The sequence below is a fragment of the Octodon degus genome, unplaced genomic scaffold (assembly GCF_000260255.1).
Source record: "Octodon degus isolate 3935 unplaced genomic scaffold, OctDeg1.0 scaffold00082, whole genome shotgun sequence".
In the NCBI taxonomy this organism is placed as follows: domain Eukaryota; kingdom Metazoa; phylum Chordata; class Mammalia; order Rodentia; family Octodontidae; genus Octodon; species Octodon degus.
In genome coordinates, this window is record NW_004524658.1 from 7,702,260 (window position 1) to 7,718,227 (window position 15,968).

The following is a 15,968-nucleotide window of genomic DNA, read 5'->3' on the forward strand; positions in this document are numbered from 1 at the left end:
AGAGAGAGAGAGAGAATAAAATAAAAGACATAGGTTGTAGAGATCTTTTTCAAATGGGTGGGGAAATAAGAGATGAAGGGAAGGAAAAGGAGGAAAGGAGGATAAAACAAAAAGAAAAGAATTATAGGAAAGACAATGAAAATAGAGCTTTTGCAATGGAAACTGAACAGAGTTGGAAGAAATAGGCAGAGAGTGATGGGGCCAAAAAACAAAGAATTATAATTATGTACATGTACCAACTCCATGATAAATGTTAAAATTTTAGTGGGAAAAAATATAACATGCTAAATGTATTTGTATTTATCAACTTCCATTTGAGTAATTTGTGTCAGTAAATTTTTGATGCAGTTATATATGTTCTAACTTGGTAAATAACATTTAAGCCCTAGTTTTGCTATTTTTCATTTAGATTCTTAACCTCTTAGTGCTATACTTAATTTTTATAATGGTTTGTCTTTTCTTCATTTCAGATTTCCTCCATAAGTTATTTCTTTTGTCTTTGCAGCCTCGTTTGGACCAAGTTAACCACACATGTGAAAATTCAGAATTGGCAGATTTGGATAAGTTGAGGTATAGGCATTGCCTTACAACACTTACAGTCCCAAGAAGATGTATAGGGTTTGCAAGGAGGCGAATTGGCAGAGGTGGAAGGTAAGCTCTTTGAAGACAGAAAATAGAAAACGCTTAAGCTCTTCCAGTTAATATTTGGTTTTATGTTACTTTTCAGAGTCATAATGGACCGAATATCCAGAGAACACAACCCAGTTAATATTTGGTTTTATGTTGCTTTTCAGAGTCATAATGGACCGAATATCCACAGAACACGACCCACTTCTAAAACAAATAGATCCTGAAATGCTGAAAAGCCCTTCCCAAACTATAGACTTTTCTGCTCTCTCTCGGACCAATGCTTCCAGTAAACCTTGTGAAAATAGACTGTCTCTTTCTGAAATATTAAGCAATATCAGATCATGTCGACTGCAGTGTTTCCAACCAAGGCTACTAAATTTACTGGACAGTGATAGTGAAGAATGTACCTCAAGAAAACCAGGGCAGACTGTGAACAATAAAAGAGTTTCTGCAGCATCTGTAGCTTTATTGAACACCAGCAAGAATGGCATATCAGGTAAGCTTTCACTATTGAGAGTTCATCCTGCCAGTCTTTTCACCTTGTCGTTATTCATCAGATACTCAGTAAATTTTGGAGATTTTTTATTTTCCTAGCCTCACTCAGGAAGGGAATTTGAATCTAAGCTCAGTGGCAAAAGCACCTGCCTGGCAAGTGCAAGAGTTCAATTGCTGGTTTAAAAAAAAAAAGTCACAATTGAATTCAGTCTTTTTAACTTACTGGATTACCTATTTTTCAACTTCATGTATTTACCTAAAGGTTGTAATGGGAAATTTGACTCTCAACTAGTGAGTCCAATTGTCAAGACAATTACTACTATTTACAGGAAGTCTCCTAAAAACACTTTTCTGAAAGAAAGCTTCCAATGGTATCCTTAAGAAACAATGTTTACATTTCAGTAAAGGTAACATATAAAATGAAATCTTTTGTTTTTTGTTTGGTTTTTTGGTTTTTGTTGTTTTGTTTTGTTTTGTTTTGTTTTGTTTTGTTTTGTTTTGTTTTGTTTTGTTTTGTTTTGTTTTTGGTGGAACTGGGGATTGAACTCAGGCCCTTGCACTTGCCAGGCAAGTGCTTATTCTACTGAGCCATCTCCCCCGCCCTAAAATGAAGTCTTGAACAAAGCAAACAAAACACACAAAAATGAGATAGTACTATACAGTATTATGATAATCTAAGGGCAGCATGAAAGCAGTATGTGAATGATTATGAATTGGAATATCATTTCTAAACAAGTATAGGTTAAAAAATGGCATCTCACCTAAAGTTCATGCATCTGTAAAGTTTGATGAACTTTTGAAACTGAAATGGACAAATACTTAATGACTTGAGTCCCAGAGTTCTTAATAATCTGAAGACTGTAGGAAGTTGATAAATAAATACTAGGTTAGGTCTTTTTTCATTCAGTTTCCAGGATACAGTTCACATTATTTAACTAAATGGAAATTCCAGTACTGAACATTACTCAAAACAATTTTTGCCAAAAAGAGTTCAGAAATATAATAATGCATTTTGATTATATTTGACCATAGGCTGATTTTTTTTTTTTCTCTACCAATGTGTGCCGCTTAATGTGATTTCACTCTGTGTGTTCTCAACTTGGTCAGCTTTCTATTATACATTCCAGATAAAACTCTGGATTTAACTTGACCTTTTGGTAGAAAATGTGTATGTGTTTTATATGTCATAGTATTATGAATGCAAAATTGTATTAATCTTCAATGTAATTTAAATAGTTCACAAATAGTCATCTCGATAAGTCTGGCACCACCATACATCAATGTGAAATAAGTATTTAAAAAATTGCCTTACACATGCATATATGTCTTAATGGAACTTATGTCACCAGCTTGCAATTTTTTTTTCTTCTTTAGTACTAGAGAATGAACCCAGGGCCTTCACACTGAACTATATTCCTAGTCCCTCTTTTTAGTTTGAGGCAGGGTGTTACTCAGTCTCGAAATTACCCAGCAACAGTTCAAACTTGCAAGGGTCTCCTGCTTCGTTCTCAAAGTTTTGGGATTATAGGCATGTACCACCACCTCTGGCACAAGTGTGCAATATTAGCATGAGAATCAATAAGGGAAGGGTAGGAATATATTTTTTCTGTATATATAATGTGATGTAATTTTCCTTATGTAAGTTTGTTTAGGAAAAAACTAATTTGGAGAAGTGATATTCCAACTTTAAATCATGCAAACATCTAGTTTTCCATTGCAACCTTTAAATGGATATGTATAGATATATGAAAATGCATGTCATAGACTAAAGCTAGGGTTTTCGTCTTAAGCCAGAAATATGTTTGTTAAATGTGTTTTGTTAATTGAAAAATTCTTAGTAGAAATAAGAAAGATTTGCTGAATGAATAAAAAGGACAATTGAGTACTTTGTTTAGACTTGAAGGCCTGATTAGTTTACATTTAACCTTGGTTTTGACAGATGCATTTGCAAATTAGCATAGTTTTTTTGTCGCCTGTCTTAATGTAAATCCAAAACTGTTATAACTAAGATCCAAGGATTTAGTATTTGGATTGATGTGCTTCTAAATGTTAGGAAAAAAATTCGCACCTAAGGAATTAAAAGAACTTCAGTTTGACTACTAAGGAAAATAAAGAGCTATTAATTTTAACTATTTAGCTTGGGTGTCAGAAGTTGAAGTGGATCTTTAGTCTGTTCTCATTATCACATCCATTTTGTTCTGTATTCCTTCCCTTCCCATACTCTATTCATATAGTCTGTTTGTCAGATTGCCTATAGCTGTTACAGGAAAGGTAATGTCAATTTTCCTGGATTACTTGCTTGTCTTGAGAATAGCATAGTGGTTTATAGAAACCCAGAGTCACCTGGCTCCCCATTATGCATAGAGATTTGAAATAGAATCCCCCTCTTCTCTCAACCCCTAACTTTCAGAATCTGTCCTTAAAAAATAATAATAAAACACTGTGGTAAAGCATTTGTTAAAAAATTTTTTTAAAAAAAGTCCTGATAGATGAAGTCCCCCCGAAAAAAATACTCATTTGATTATTAGATACTTTATTAAAGCATGAAAATTTGATTTAGAACAATGTTTGAAAAATTCTTGCCCACCCCAAGAACAATACCATCTTAGCCCAGTTTGAAAAATGCTGTAATAAAAGTTAAAAGCAGACTGTTAGGGCTGGCGAGATAGCTCAGCAAACTAAGAGCCTGCTTAGGCAAGCGCAGGGTGATCCCCAGCACTACATGCTACGCCGGCCCAGCCCCAGGCATACTTAGCTGGCAACTGAGTCCAGGTGTGTTGGTGCACACACGAGATCCCAGCACTGGGGAGGCTGAAAACAGGAGGATCACTACCAGTCTGAGCTGCGTAGTAAGACCCTGTACAAATACATTTTAAAAAAAAGAAGCAGATTGTTGAATCTAAGATGGATAATGAATCAGATACATAGGCGTTAGCCAGAAAGGTTAGGTAGAAGTTTTCATGGAAAACAGATTGTGGGTTATATGTGCACAGTGTCTACAAGTACAAGTATGATACTTATGCATAGCACAACATATCTGGACAGATAAAAAGGAAAATTCTCTGAGAAGTATACCAATCTATTAGAATGTGTTATCCCAGAACATTTAATAAAACTTCTTACTTCCCATCTATCTAGAGAAATGTTGCTACCTTCACAAGACAGTAATGTTTATGGTCGCTCTTAAATTTATATGTCTGGGGCTAGGGAGATAGCTTGGCATTCTTAAGTGCACAAAGACCCAGGTTTGATCCCCGGCACTGCATGTCATGCCAGCACCTGGAGCCCAGATGTGCTGAACCAGCCACAAAAACCACGCATAGTGGCACACCTCTGCAATTTGAGCACTGGGGAGGCTAAGACAGGAAGATTATTACCAGTCTGAGCTGTGTAGTGAGACCCTGTACCAAATACAATAAATTTTAAAAATAAATAAATATACAGGACTTGGCAGTTTGAGGGGAATTTTCTTTTAAGCTAGCAAGCCCCACTCCTCCCATATTGGGCATCAACTAGTAAAAAGAATTTGACTTGGCTTTGAGCAAGAGAAACAGAAAGGGTTTCTTTTTATGCATCTCCACTTTGCTTTATGTCAAACTGGCTGGGTGCCTACCCCCTGTCTCATTCTAAATAGATTTTTTTTCACTGTAACTGACCTTTTAATATTTTTTAATAGATGCCCTTTTTTGGTGGGGGTACTAGGAAATGAACTCAGGATGTTCACACTGTGTTACATTCCCATCCCTTTCTATTTTATTTTTGTGACAGGGTCTAGCTAAATTGCTAAGTTGGCAGATTGGGCTCAGACTTTTGATCCTCCTGGCCTAGCCTCCCACAGTGATATGTATGTTTCTTGATAATTTAGAGTCAGTGTAAGGGCCAGGGATATGGCTCAGTAGAATAAGTGTTTGCCTGGCAAGCACAAGGTCCTGAGTTAAGTCCCCAGTACTATGGGGAGAAAAAAATAGAGTCAGTGTAAGAAAAAGTCTCTTAAGAAAGTATTTCGGGGGGCTGGTGAGATGGCTCAGTGGTCTAAAGCACCTACTTAGAACAAGCTTAGCAAAGCACAGGGACTGCGGTTCAATCCCCCAGCACCACATGCCAGCCAGCCCCGCCCCCAGGTGGGCTGAGCTGGTCACACACACACAAAAATAAATAAATAAAATAAAATAAATTAATTTAAAAAAAAAAGTATTTCGGTACAAATGGTCCGTCATTTATATCCCCTTTTTTGTTTTGTGTTGTCAGAAATGGGGTGTTCCATTGCCATTCAATATTGTAGGTGCTTAATTCAGCAAAATAACCCAATGTAGTCCAATCGTCAGTCCATGATAGCAGTGGGTTATCAGCAGACCTGGCAATGTCAGAAGTTGTTGACTTGAGTCTTTTACAGCTCAGCATATTAATATAGCTTTTTATACTTCATGGTTATACTTTTCTGCTGGATGGTTAAGACCAAGTTAAAGCAAGACCTATATAACTAAAAATGTAACTTTTGTATCTGACATGGTCAGTCATATCCCCTCAGGATTTACCCTGAAACCATGTACAACACCTTGTAAATCTTTTGACAGTGTCAGCCATCTGGATGAGTCACGGCCATTGCTTGACTAGTTCACTCTCTGAAAGCCTGAGAGAAGGTTTTTCTCTCTAGGTGACTCCTTAGACACACTCTACATCGTCAGTCACTTTCCTCTGTGGCCCCCTTAATCTCCTTGAACAGAAGATTTGGGACACCACTGAGTTACAGGATGTTACAGTACGGGTTCTCTTATGTCCTGAGTCCTTATAGACCTTGAAGAGCTAGGGCCAAAATATGGGTCATCCTTGTAGCCTTTCTATTTCTCTAACTTTTAGTCTGCACACTTAAATTGTTAGCCATCCAGAAGAAAAGCTTAATGTTATTACTTTATAACAGAGGCAGTTGAGCTCAACATCACTCTCTGTCTGAATATAAAACTCTTAGACATAACAGAGAACAGGTATTTTCCAACAGTCGTTGATAGCTACTTTCTCTTAGTTCGAAGAGAAGAAAGATTTGTACTAACAGTGTTCAGACAATATATCATGTCTGTATCTTGTACTTTGAATAACTACTATGAAGACTACAATATGCAGTGTATTAATTATAACTGTCCTACTAACCTGTTTTGAAAATGTCTCTGTGATTTCTTTCTCATTAAAATTAATTTTTAAACCCACCCTTTTCCTCAAAAAAAAGTATTTCAGTAACTTATGAAAGGAAAACGAATTAGTAGAGAGAGTGCTTTTTAATCACATTTTTATCTTTTACCATTATTGAAAATGGTAGTTCATTATTGCATTTGTGCCATAAAACTTTATCAGTTTCCCTTTACCCTAAAAATGGTGAACAAGTTAAAAAGGGTGTTTGTATGTGTTCTAATTTTTTGGTCATGATAATTGTTTGCTGTTTTTACTAGAGAGTCAAAGAAATGCTAAATAGTGATCTAGAAAGTTGTGGATGAAAAACATCAAGTTGTTTCAAATACAAAACATCTTAGTAGTAAAGAAAAGATCTAAATGTCAAGAATGGATATAATAATGTTTTAAGTTGAAGATTGGAGGAAGATTTTTTAAAAAGTAAATGCAGGTTTTTTTTTTTTTTTTTTTTGCAGAACCGGGGATTGAACTCAGGGCCTTGCGCTTGCCAGGTAAGCGCTTATTCCACTGAGCCATCTCCCCGGCCCCAAGAACTGAGCTAGGGCTGGGCCCCCGTAAATGCAGTTTTTAAAGGATATCTACACTATAGAATTTTGTGTCCATGATTTTCAACCAGAAAGGGGATCAAAGATGAGATATTTGTGTCTAAATCTGCTTAAATTTTAAAATGATTGAGAAACAAATCATTAATCTGAATAATTTGAATTGAAACCTGGTTGAGATTTTATAAGTTTCTGTGAGGAGAAAAGGATAAATTTCTGGACAAATGAATGGTCTCAACAAGCTAGATCAAATAGGTGATCATCTAGTTAGCAATACTGTGTTAGCCATGAACTACAACCCCTAAAGTATTTTTGGTTTTTTGTTTCGTTGTGGTTTTTTTGGCAGAACCAGGGATTGAACTCAGGCCCTTGCGCTTGCCTGGGAAGCGTTTATTCCACTGAGCCATCTCCCTGGCCCCAAGTATTTTATTTTAAAAATGTAATTTGTTCATTTGAATAATTTTGATACATATGTATTGTGTCCTTTAGATCTAAAATGATCAGAAGTTTTTCAGATTACTGAGTGCAAGATTTTGGAATATTGGTGTGCATTTTACTGATTGAGCATTCCTAATCTAAAAATCCAAAATTCAAAATGCTCTGAAGTCTAAAACTGTGTTGTGTGGTCAGGAAGTTTTGTATTTGGAGGATTTCCAGCTAGTAATACTCAGCCTGTGTTTTATTATGAGTTAGTAAGATTTTATCAACTGTCTTACAGGATTTTCAAAAGAAAAAAGCTTTTCATTTTCATTTCCACTTTAAAATAGCTGTTCTCTTTATTGAGCCTATTCTGCAAAGTTAGTGACTATGAGTCTCACCTTTCCAAAAGTACATGAAGTTCAGCCCTGGGCAAAGAGTACTGGATTTAAGGACTTTATGAATACTAGATTCGAAGTCCATTTCTTTTGAAATGGTCACCTCGGCTCATTTAAGAGTTTTATTTATAAGGTTTTTCTTCCTGCCTTTGTGTGTAGTAAGCTGTTTGTCTCCTCCCTGTGGTTTTCAAACATCTGGAAATTCATGAATATTTTGCATTTTCATTTGATTTTAAAGATAGAAAATAGGGGCTGGGGAGATAGCTCAGTAGGATAAGCGCTTCCTGGCAAGTGCAAGAGCCTGAGTTCAATCCCCAGTTCTGGCCCCCCCCCCAAAAAAAAGATAGAAAATAGACTTTCACTAGGCATGACTTACAGTGTATCTCACTTACCATAAAAAATTATTTTAAATTTTTCATTTTTGATCCTACTAAATAAAATCTTTGGGAGGAATAATTGACCTAGATTTTGAGTATAGTCTGTAATATAAACCCATGTAGATCCTGTTGACTAGATCACTCAAATGCATGTGAAACTTGCTGGTATTTTTGTTTTAGAACATAATATTTGTATTCCTTGTGTTGAATTGGTAATGCATGTACGCAGCACACCTTAGTTCCTTTTGTCATCTCTTTTCCTTCTCTTCTGTCCCTCCTTCCTCCAGCTCTTGATCCCCTTCCCATTTGAGAAGGCTTTCTCTCCCTACTTCCTATTATCCATCTTCTTTTTTTTTTTTTTTTTTTTTTTTTGTGGAACCAGGGATTGAACTCAGACCCTTGTACTTGCCAGGGAAGCACTTATTCTACTGAACCATCTCCCTGGCCCTCCTAGTATCTATCTTCTGTTTTGTTCTTTACAATTTGGGTTTCTCATATAAGAAAAGCCTATAATATTTAAGCACATATTTCTTGATTTATTTCATTTAACATTATGGTCTCTAGTTGCATCCATTTTCCTAAATGTGACCCAATTTTGTCTTTAGCTGAGAGGATTGATCTATTACATGTATTTCCTGTTCTTTCCAGTTATACTATAAGACTTTTTATATAGCAAGGGCCTTCTTAGTTTATTTTTCACTGTTTTTACTGTAACTCTTGATACAACACTGTACCATAGTAGAGAGTAAATACTTGTTGATTTAAATACAGAAGAAAGAAAGCAATCAGAAGAACTGCGGATGTGTCTCACTGGTAGAGCACCATGAGGCTCTGGCTTCAGTCTCCCAATACAGGGCGGGGATGGTGTAGAATGACTGATATGATTTAATATTTCATAACTCTAAAACTGTACAAATTTTACTGGACATAGTAATCTTAGTTGCTTCAGAGATTGAGGCAGTAGGATCACAGGTCTATTAACAACCTTAGAAAGAGGGCTGGGAGGGGCCGGGGAGATGGCTCAGTGGAATAAGCACTTCCCTGGCAGGCGCAAGAGCATGAGTTCAATCCCCAGTTCCGCAAAAAAAAAAAAAAAAAAAAAAAAAAAAAAAAAGGAAATTATCACAAGAAAGAGGGCTGGGAAATGTAGTTCAGTAATGGAGCTGTTATTGGCAAGGCCCTGAGTTCATTCCCTTATGTTGAAGAAAAGTACTGATCTCTACGGAAATAGCTCTGTGTCCCCCAAATCAGTTTGTCAGTAATCTAATTAAATGTCAATGAATTAAATTTTGTTTCTTTGAGAAAAATGATTACTATGATTTTTAGTGGCTGATAATTTGAATCAATTAAGAAAACATCTTGTTTTATTTAAGACTTCTTTTTGATCAGAGCATAATTGATTACCCCTAAAGATATATTGTATATGTAATTTTCAGAAAGTTTTTCTGGTTACCAGCGTATGTTTTGGTAGATTGGTTTTATTTTAAGCATTGATTGAGTCTTTTAGCTTAACTATGGCTTATAGTTATGTTAGATGAACATCTTTGTTCTCTACTCTGATTTACAATCAAAGGACAAGTGTTTTCACTTCAGTGTCATATGAAAGCCAGCTATAACTTAGCTATCATTATTTATATTAACAAATTTGATTTTGTCTTATTATATAGCCATCATACTGTAGATAATGAAGAGCAATCTAAAAGACACTGAATCTGAATATCCTCATGGTAGAACTGTTACACAATAAAAACTACATATAGGACATATGTAGGATGTGATATCAAGGCAGTCATGGATATAATCGGCATATGCCATACCTTAGGCTTTTTTCCTCCCTGGTGTATATTGTGATTTAGTTGTAGAATAAGTGAACATCATATTCTCATGTTACTAAAAATACTTTAAAACAAACTTATTTATCCTTCATCAGTAACAGGGGGCATCACAGAAGAACAGTTTCAGACACATCAACAGCAGTTAGTTCAAATGCAAAGGCAGCAGCTTGCTCAGCTTCAGCAGAAACAGCAATCTCAGCATTCCTCGCAACAGACACATCCAAAAGCACAGGTAAACCTGTCTTTTGATTACGGTGCTCTTCTCTCTCTCTCTCTCTCTCTCTCTCTCTCTCTCTCTCTCTCTCTCTCTCTCTCTCTCTCTCTGTTTTGGTAAGTTTGTAATTATTCCAGTCAAATCACAGAAAATAACTTGATTACCATTCTTTAAGAATATAAGCCAGAATAAGTGCCTGCCTGGCAAGCACAAGGTGCAAAGTTTGATCCCCAGTATCACAAAAAATAAAATAAAAAACAACAGAAAAATCTAACCCAAATTTATGTTTAATAAATTTATATGATTTTAAGTGACTAGTTTGTTAACTAATCTCTGAATATTTCAAAAACAGTACTAAAGCCAAAAATAGTGGGGTGATAGGAGGGTTTAGGGTTAAGTATTGTGTAGCGTGTAGGTATGCCAAGTAGGATCATAAATAATTGTGTGAATTATGCAATAGATCTAAGCATTATAGCTCCTTGCTTTTGCGAATCACATTTTTATAGAAAAAAAATGTTACTATGGGAAGTTGTTCATAGACAACATTAAGATTAAAATACTTAATGAAACCATAGGAATGGACTGCCATACTCTGATATGAGAACCTTTTAAGACTGAATATACAGTTCTAGTCTCCAGAACTGTATAAGAAATTTCTGTTATTTTAGGCCATTAAGAATAAAACTAGGGGGCCAGGGAGATGGCTTAGTAGAATAAGCGAGTGCCTGGCAAGCACAAGGGCTGAGTTCAATCCCCGGTTCCACCCAAAAAAAAAGAAATTAAAAATTGTTTCAAAGTTGACCCACCTAAAAAGCATAAACTTTGTATTAAGTCTTCTTGGTGCATAATTCTAAAAGTGCTTCAAAGGTAATAACAAGTCACCTTAGTTTCGTTGTTAGCTCTTAGGCCAGGATCTGCCCATTGTGGTTCAGCTCATTGTGAAAGGGTCAGTACATCACCCTTAAAGATTCTGAGTCCAACACCATGAAAATTTCAGGGGCCCTGGACCTTGTCAACCCTGTGACCTCCAAGTAGGCCTGGGGCTGCCTAACAGACCAGAGAGCTATTGATCTAAGTAACAGTTAACCAGTTTTACACAGAATCAAGGAGTGGTCTCTTAACTTACCTGTGTTTGTTTTTGGTGAATCTGTTATGTTTAGCCTACGGAAAAGGTTAGGGAAAGAAAAAGACAGTTTTTTTCATTATGACAAAAATGACTGTTAGTTATGTCTGTGATTCATTTATTCCCTCATACCTAGCTTGAAACATTTTTTAAATTGTTAACACTATTATGGACTAATGAACTCTTGGATTATTTTGCTGAGTTAACACACCTATAATATTCAAATAACGGAACTTAACAAAAGAAGGGTATACAGATGAATGTCCATTTTGTATCTGTGTATTCAAAGTGGTTAGGATAGATACATAGTTACATTCTCTTAATGAATAGAGTGATTTGTTCTAATGATGTTTGTAGATAGGATATCATGTCCGAATCTTGTACAGCAATTAACCACTGGGAGGAATGTATGCAATGTGTTAATTATTGAAACTGTCCTACCAATTTGATTTGAAACTGTCTCATTGCTATTTGTTTATCAATAAAATTATGGGAAAAAATTATTAACACTATTACAAAATTAATAGAACAGTAAAGGTTTGGGGATTTTAATAGCTGGTTCTTTCTCAGAAATAGTTTTTGCTAGTTTTTAATAATATGAAATCCTAGATTCCTTAATCTCAAACACTTGTGACAATTCAAGATTAAAAAGGCAGTACCTCTTGGGTTCACCCCATTCCTTAAAATTTTTGTGAACCTGTATCTGCAAAATTGAGAGATTTGACTTTGTCCATTTTGTAGGGCTCAAGCACCTCTGACTGCATGTCTAAAACACTTGACTCAGCCAGTGCCCACTTTGCTGCATCTGCAGTGGTCAGTGCACCTGTTCCAAGTCGCGGTGACGGAGCCAAGGAACAGAACCCCGGCCACAACAACATAAATGGCGTTGTCCAGCCTTCAGGTATGACTACTGTTTCCACATTGTACTTTACTAGCTTGAAGTTGTGAGTCAGTTGAACTTGGTTTGATATCTCCATGTGAAAAAGTGTATAAGAAGCAGTCCATTCTCTTTAGAATACCTTTGGAAAGATGTGGTTATTTTTCTGGAATTCACTGTTTTCTCCCATACACTGGATATACCTACCTGTGGGAACACTCCACCATTCCTGGCTTCATTTGTAGACTGTAGGTTGCCTTATATTTTAGAAAATCTATGCACTGATTAAAAGTATAACCCAGGACCATCTGTTAAACAAGTTTCAGTTAGGTTTACTTTCCCACTTATATGTATATATTAGTAGGCATATTTTCTCTGACAATTCTTTATGAGATACTGTTGATCAGAGATCCTGTATGTTTTTACTACCATAGGCCTCAAAGACTTGCTGTTCCTTCTACTGCCTCTCACACTCTAGGATTTTCCAGTTTTGCCATACCCATGATCCTGATGCTTACTGATGTTCATTTATCTGTAAATTCTTAGAGAAGCTTTGCTATTGTTTCCATCTGTACTGTTGTACTTTCCTCCAAGGTTGCCACAAATAGAGGCAGCAGAATACTCTGCAAAGCCTTTTTATGCAGACCATAGCAAGAGGGTATTCTTGGTGTTGTAACTAGTGAGTCCCTTAAACTTGCTGATCATCAGCTCTCTTTGGACAGGCTGTTAGGTAGAAAGTTAACTTGGTATTCTATTAGAATGTGAATGTTTGCTCGTGTCTTTATTGAACTCCTGGTTTTTAAAGAATTTTTTTAATGTCCTATGACACTAACAGAATATACTTTTTTTTTTCTTTCAGGAACTTCTAAAACATTATATTCCACCAATATGGCTTTATCATCCAGCCCAGGGATTTCAGCTGTACAACTTGTAAGGACAGTTGGCCACACTACTACAAACCACTTAATCCCAGCATTGTGCACAAGCAGTCCTCAAACACTTCCCATGAACAATTCCTGCCTGACAAATGCAGTGCACCTCAATAACGTCAGTGTTGTTTCTCCGGTCAATGTGCATATCAATACACGGACTTCAGCACCATCGCCAACAGCCTTAAAACTTGCCACAGTTGCTGCCAGTATGGACAGAGTGCCAAAGGTTACTCCCAGTAGTGCCATCAGCAGCATAGCAAGGTGTGTGTGTATTTCAAATATCATTCCCTCCCTTTGTGCTGGCCATCCAGTGGGAGGAAAAGGCCCATACTTTTACTGTTTAAGCAGTGTCCATTAACAGACTTTGTTTTGAACAGATCTTGAAGATGAGGCCCTGTAACTTCAGTTGTTTGTTTGAAGTTCTAGTAGGATGCTTAAATCCCAGCCAGAATTGTTTAAAAATAAAAGTAACCAAGAAAATATCAAATGGCAGATTGATGAGCATATAGTTTAGAAGCTTCAGATATTCTTGTGTTACTGTTTGTGCTTTGAGCAGTCCTTTCTTTTTTTGGCAGAACCAGGGATTAAACTCAGGCCCTTGCACTTGCCAGGCAAGCGCTTATTCTACTGAGGTATCTCCCTGGCCCTGAGCATTCCTTTTGAAGATTAGAATTGTTACTGGTTCTGTGCACAGCTTTGGTTTCAAATCAAAATTTGTGGGGGCCTGCCCATTAGCTCAGGTGTTTAAGTGCCTACTGAACAAAGCAGTCAGGCTCAGGATGCTGTAGTTTCGATACCGTTATCCTCAAGCCAAACCAGACTTGCCCTGAAGGCATCCTGGGTGCCCCCCCCCAAAAAAAATCATTCTATCAAAATTTGTGTTTCTTTTGACTTACACCAAAAAAGAAAGTAAAATTATTGTACGTATATGTTAATAAAACTGAGAAAATTCTAGAGTTAACAAAATCTGTTACTGTATCTCAGAGTGAGTTCATTCCTTTCAGTGACACTAATGCAAGGAGAATACTAAATCAGAAACATTTGATTTGTGTGGTGTGTGACCTTAAGCCTAGAGAGTTAAACTCTAATATGAGGTAGTTTAAGCAATATTGTACTCCTAATAATAATTCTCTTTGAGTGGTATATTCTCCATTTATTGTAAAAATCTTGGATTCCCCTGTTCTGTATTGCATAGATAATTGGTCGTTAATTTCTAATAAAGAAAGTTATTTTCTTTCCTACTTACAATCAGCAAATTAGAAATTAATGAAACTTTTTACCTGAAGAAAACTTCATTCCTATCTGAAAGATGAACTCAAAATAGCTTCCTCATTCCTTTCTGAAAATTGATAAAAATGGGGAAGGATCTCATGAAATCATGTTTAGTTGGAGTTACATACAATTGTCATCTATAAATACTAATGGTAATATGTTCTAGAGAGTATTAATATTTATTTTACTCTTTGCCTTGTTATAGAGAGAACCATGAACCAGAAAGATTGGGTTTAAATGGAATAGCAGAGACAACAGTAGCTATGGAAGTGACATAACCTAAAACATGTGGCTTTGACCTGTGTGGATGGTGTGCAGTCATTCATATTCCAGCTGAATGCAAAAGGCGACACTCTGTGGATCACAGAGCGTAACAGTGGACCTAAATGGACTACAGTATATTGGATGTTAAATCCATATATGATGTATATTTTGTAAAATTGGGAAAATCACTACCTTGTAAAATAGTTTATTTGTATCATCAATATTATTTCTGTTACTTGAATAGTAGATATTCATCATCATGCTTTTGCACTTGAATTTGCAACTGAATGGATTTTAAAAAATAATTCTTTAATGGGATCATGAGCATGAAATGGGATCCTGCATCACTTGTTTTAACTATTTATTTTGCCATGTTTACATTTTGTATCTTGTAAAAATAAATCCAACTTTGTGTCTAAAAAGTTAAAGATTCATAGCTAGGAAATGAAATTCTTGTAATTTTTTTCTAAAGGAACTGTAAAGTTTTCACTTGGTTCATTTTGTTTCACAATTTGACTAGATGGACTTTTTGGTAAATAATTTAGTGGCATTTCACTGTCAAATATGAAGTTCAAGGCAAAATAGTATTTTCTATTACTGTGCAGGGGAAAGGGATGGATCGATACATGCAAATTTAATGTAGTAACTCACTTTTCCATATATTTTGAATGTATATTTCTATTTATAATACCAGTTTATAAAAAAATTACACAGAAAAAATGGACTAGGAAAAATTATGTGTCTAGCACATTTAAACTGTGCAGATATGAAAATTTTTCAAGGATTACATTTTATCTGAAGACTGCATTTTAACTGGCTTTAAAACTGTAACACACCACATAAATGATATTTACCAGGTATGTATTGCATTATATCATTGCAATAATTATTGGAAGTCTAGATATCGAGCCATCCCAGGTGTTGGGAGGGGGGAGGGTTGTGGCAAGATTGTCTTTTCAATTTTGGAGAGTTTTCCTGTGGCTACAAGGCAAGTAACGGGTTGGAAAAGTCTGACTGTAAGTGTTGGACACCTTCATAGTGTAGTGTTTTAGTGACTTTTTTTATACGGTTCTTGTAAATTAGATACGTGTAGTGGTGTTTCAGAATGTTTGTTTATGCACTAGTTCAGACAACTTTCCCTGTTACTTGTTCTTGATAAGTGAAAACTGCAGGGAAATAAAAAATACATATCAAAACATGGACATGCTGCATATGTGTTTATTTCACAATGTGCACACAGTTTAAGTGAAAATTTAAGGGAATTGATAGCACTTAACAGCACTTTTCATTTTCACCGTGCTTTCCAAGCATTAATGAAAAGAATTTAAGAAGCTCATCTGTGGGCACTATTGGGTTTCAGATAATCCAATATAAACTACCTTTGATATGGAAAGTTCTTAAAATATTTTAC

The 15,968-nt window shown here is 35.9% G+C and overlaps 1 protein-coding gene across 2 annotated transcripts in view; it reads left to right on the plus strand.

Annotated features, from left to right (window-relative positions):
- Epc2 (enhancer of polycomb homolog 2) overlaps positions 1-15,757 on the plus strand; it is a 120,780-nt gene extending 105,023 nt beyond the window's left edge. Inside the window, exons 9-14 of one of the 2 annotated variants that reach the window (XM_004636648.2) lie at positions 506-651; positions 795-1,126; positions 9,971-10,107; positions 11,954-12,113; positions 12,949-13,282; positions 14,499-15,757. In XM_004636648.2, the coding sequence (XP_004636705.1) occupies positions 506-651; positions 795-1,126; positions 9,971-10,107; positions 11,954-12,113; positions 12,949-13,282; positions 14,499-14,571 (1,182 nt within the window). In that variant the 3' untranslated portion in view covers positions 14,572-15,757. The remainder of the gene's footprint in view (positions 1-505; positions 652-794; positions 1,127-9,970; positions 10,108-11,953; positions 12,114-12,948; positions 13,283-14,498) is intronic. The other variant, XM_023721403.1, reaches the window with a different exon arrangement.
- The last annotated feature ends 211 nt before the right edge of the window (positions 15,758-15,968 follow it).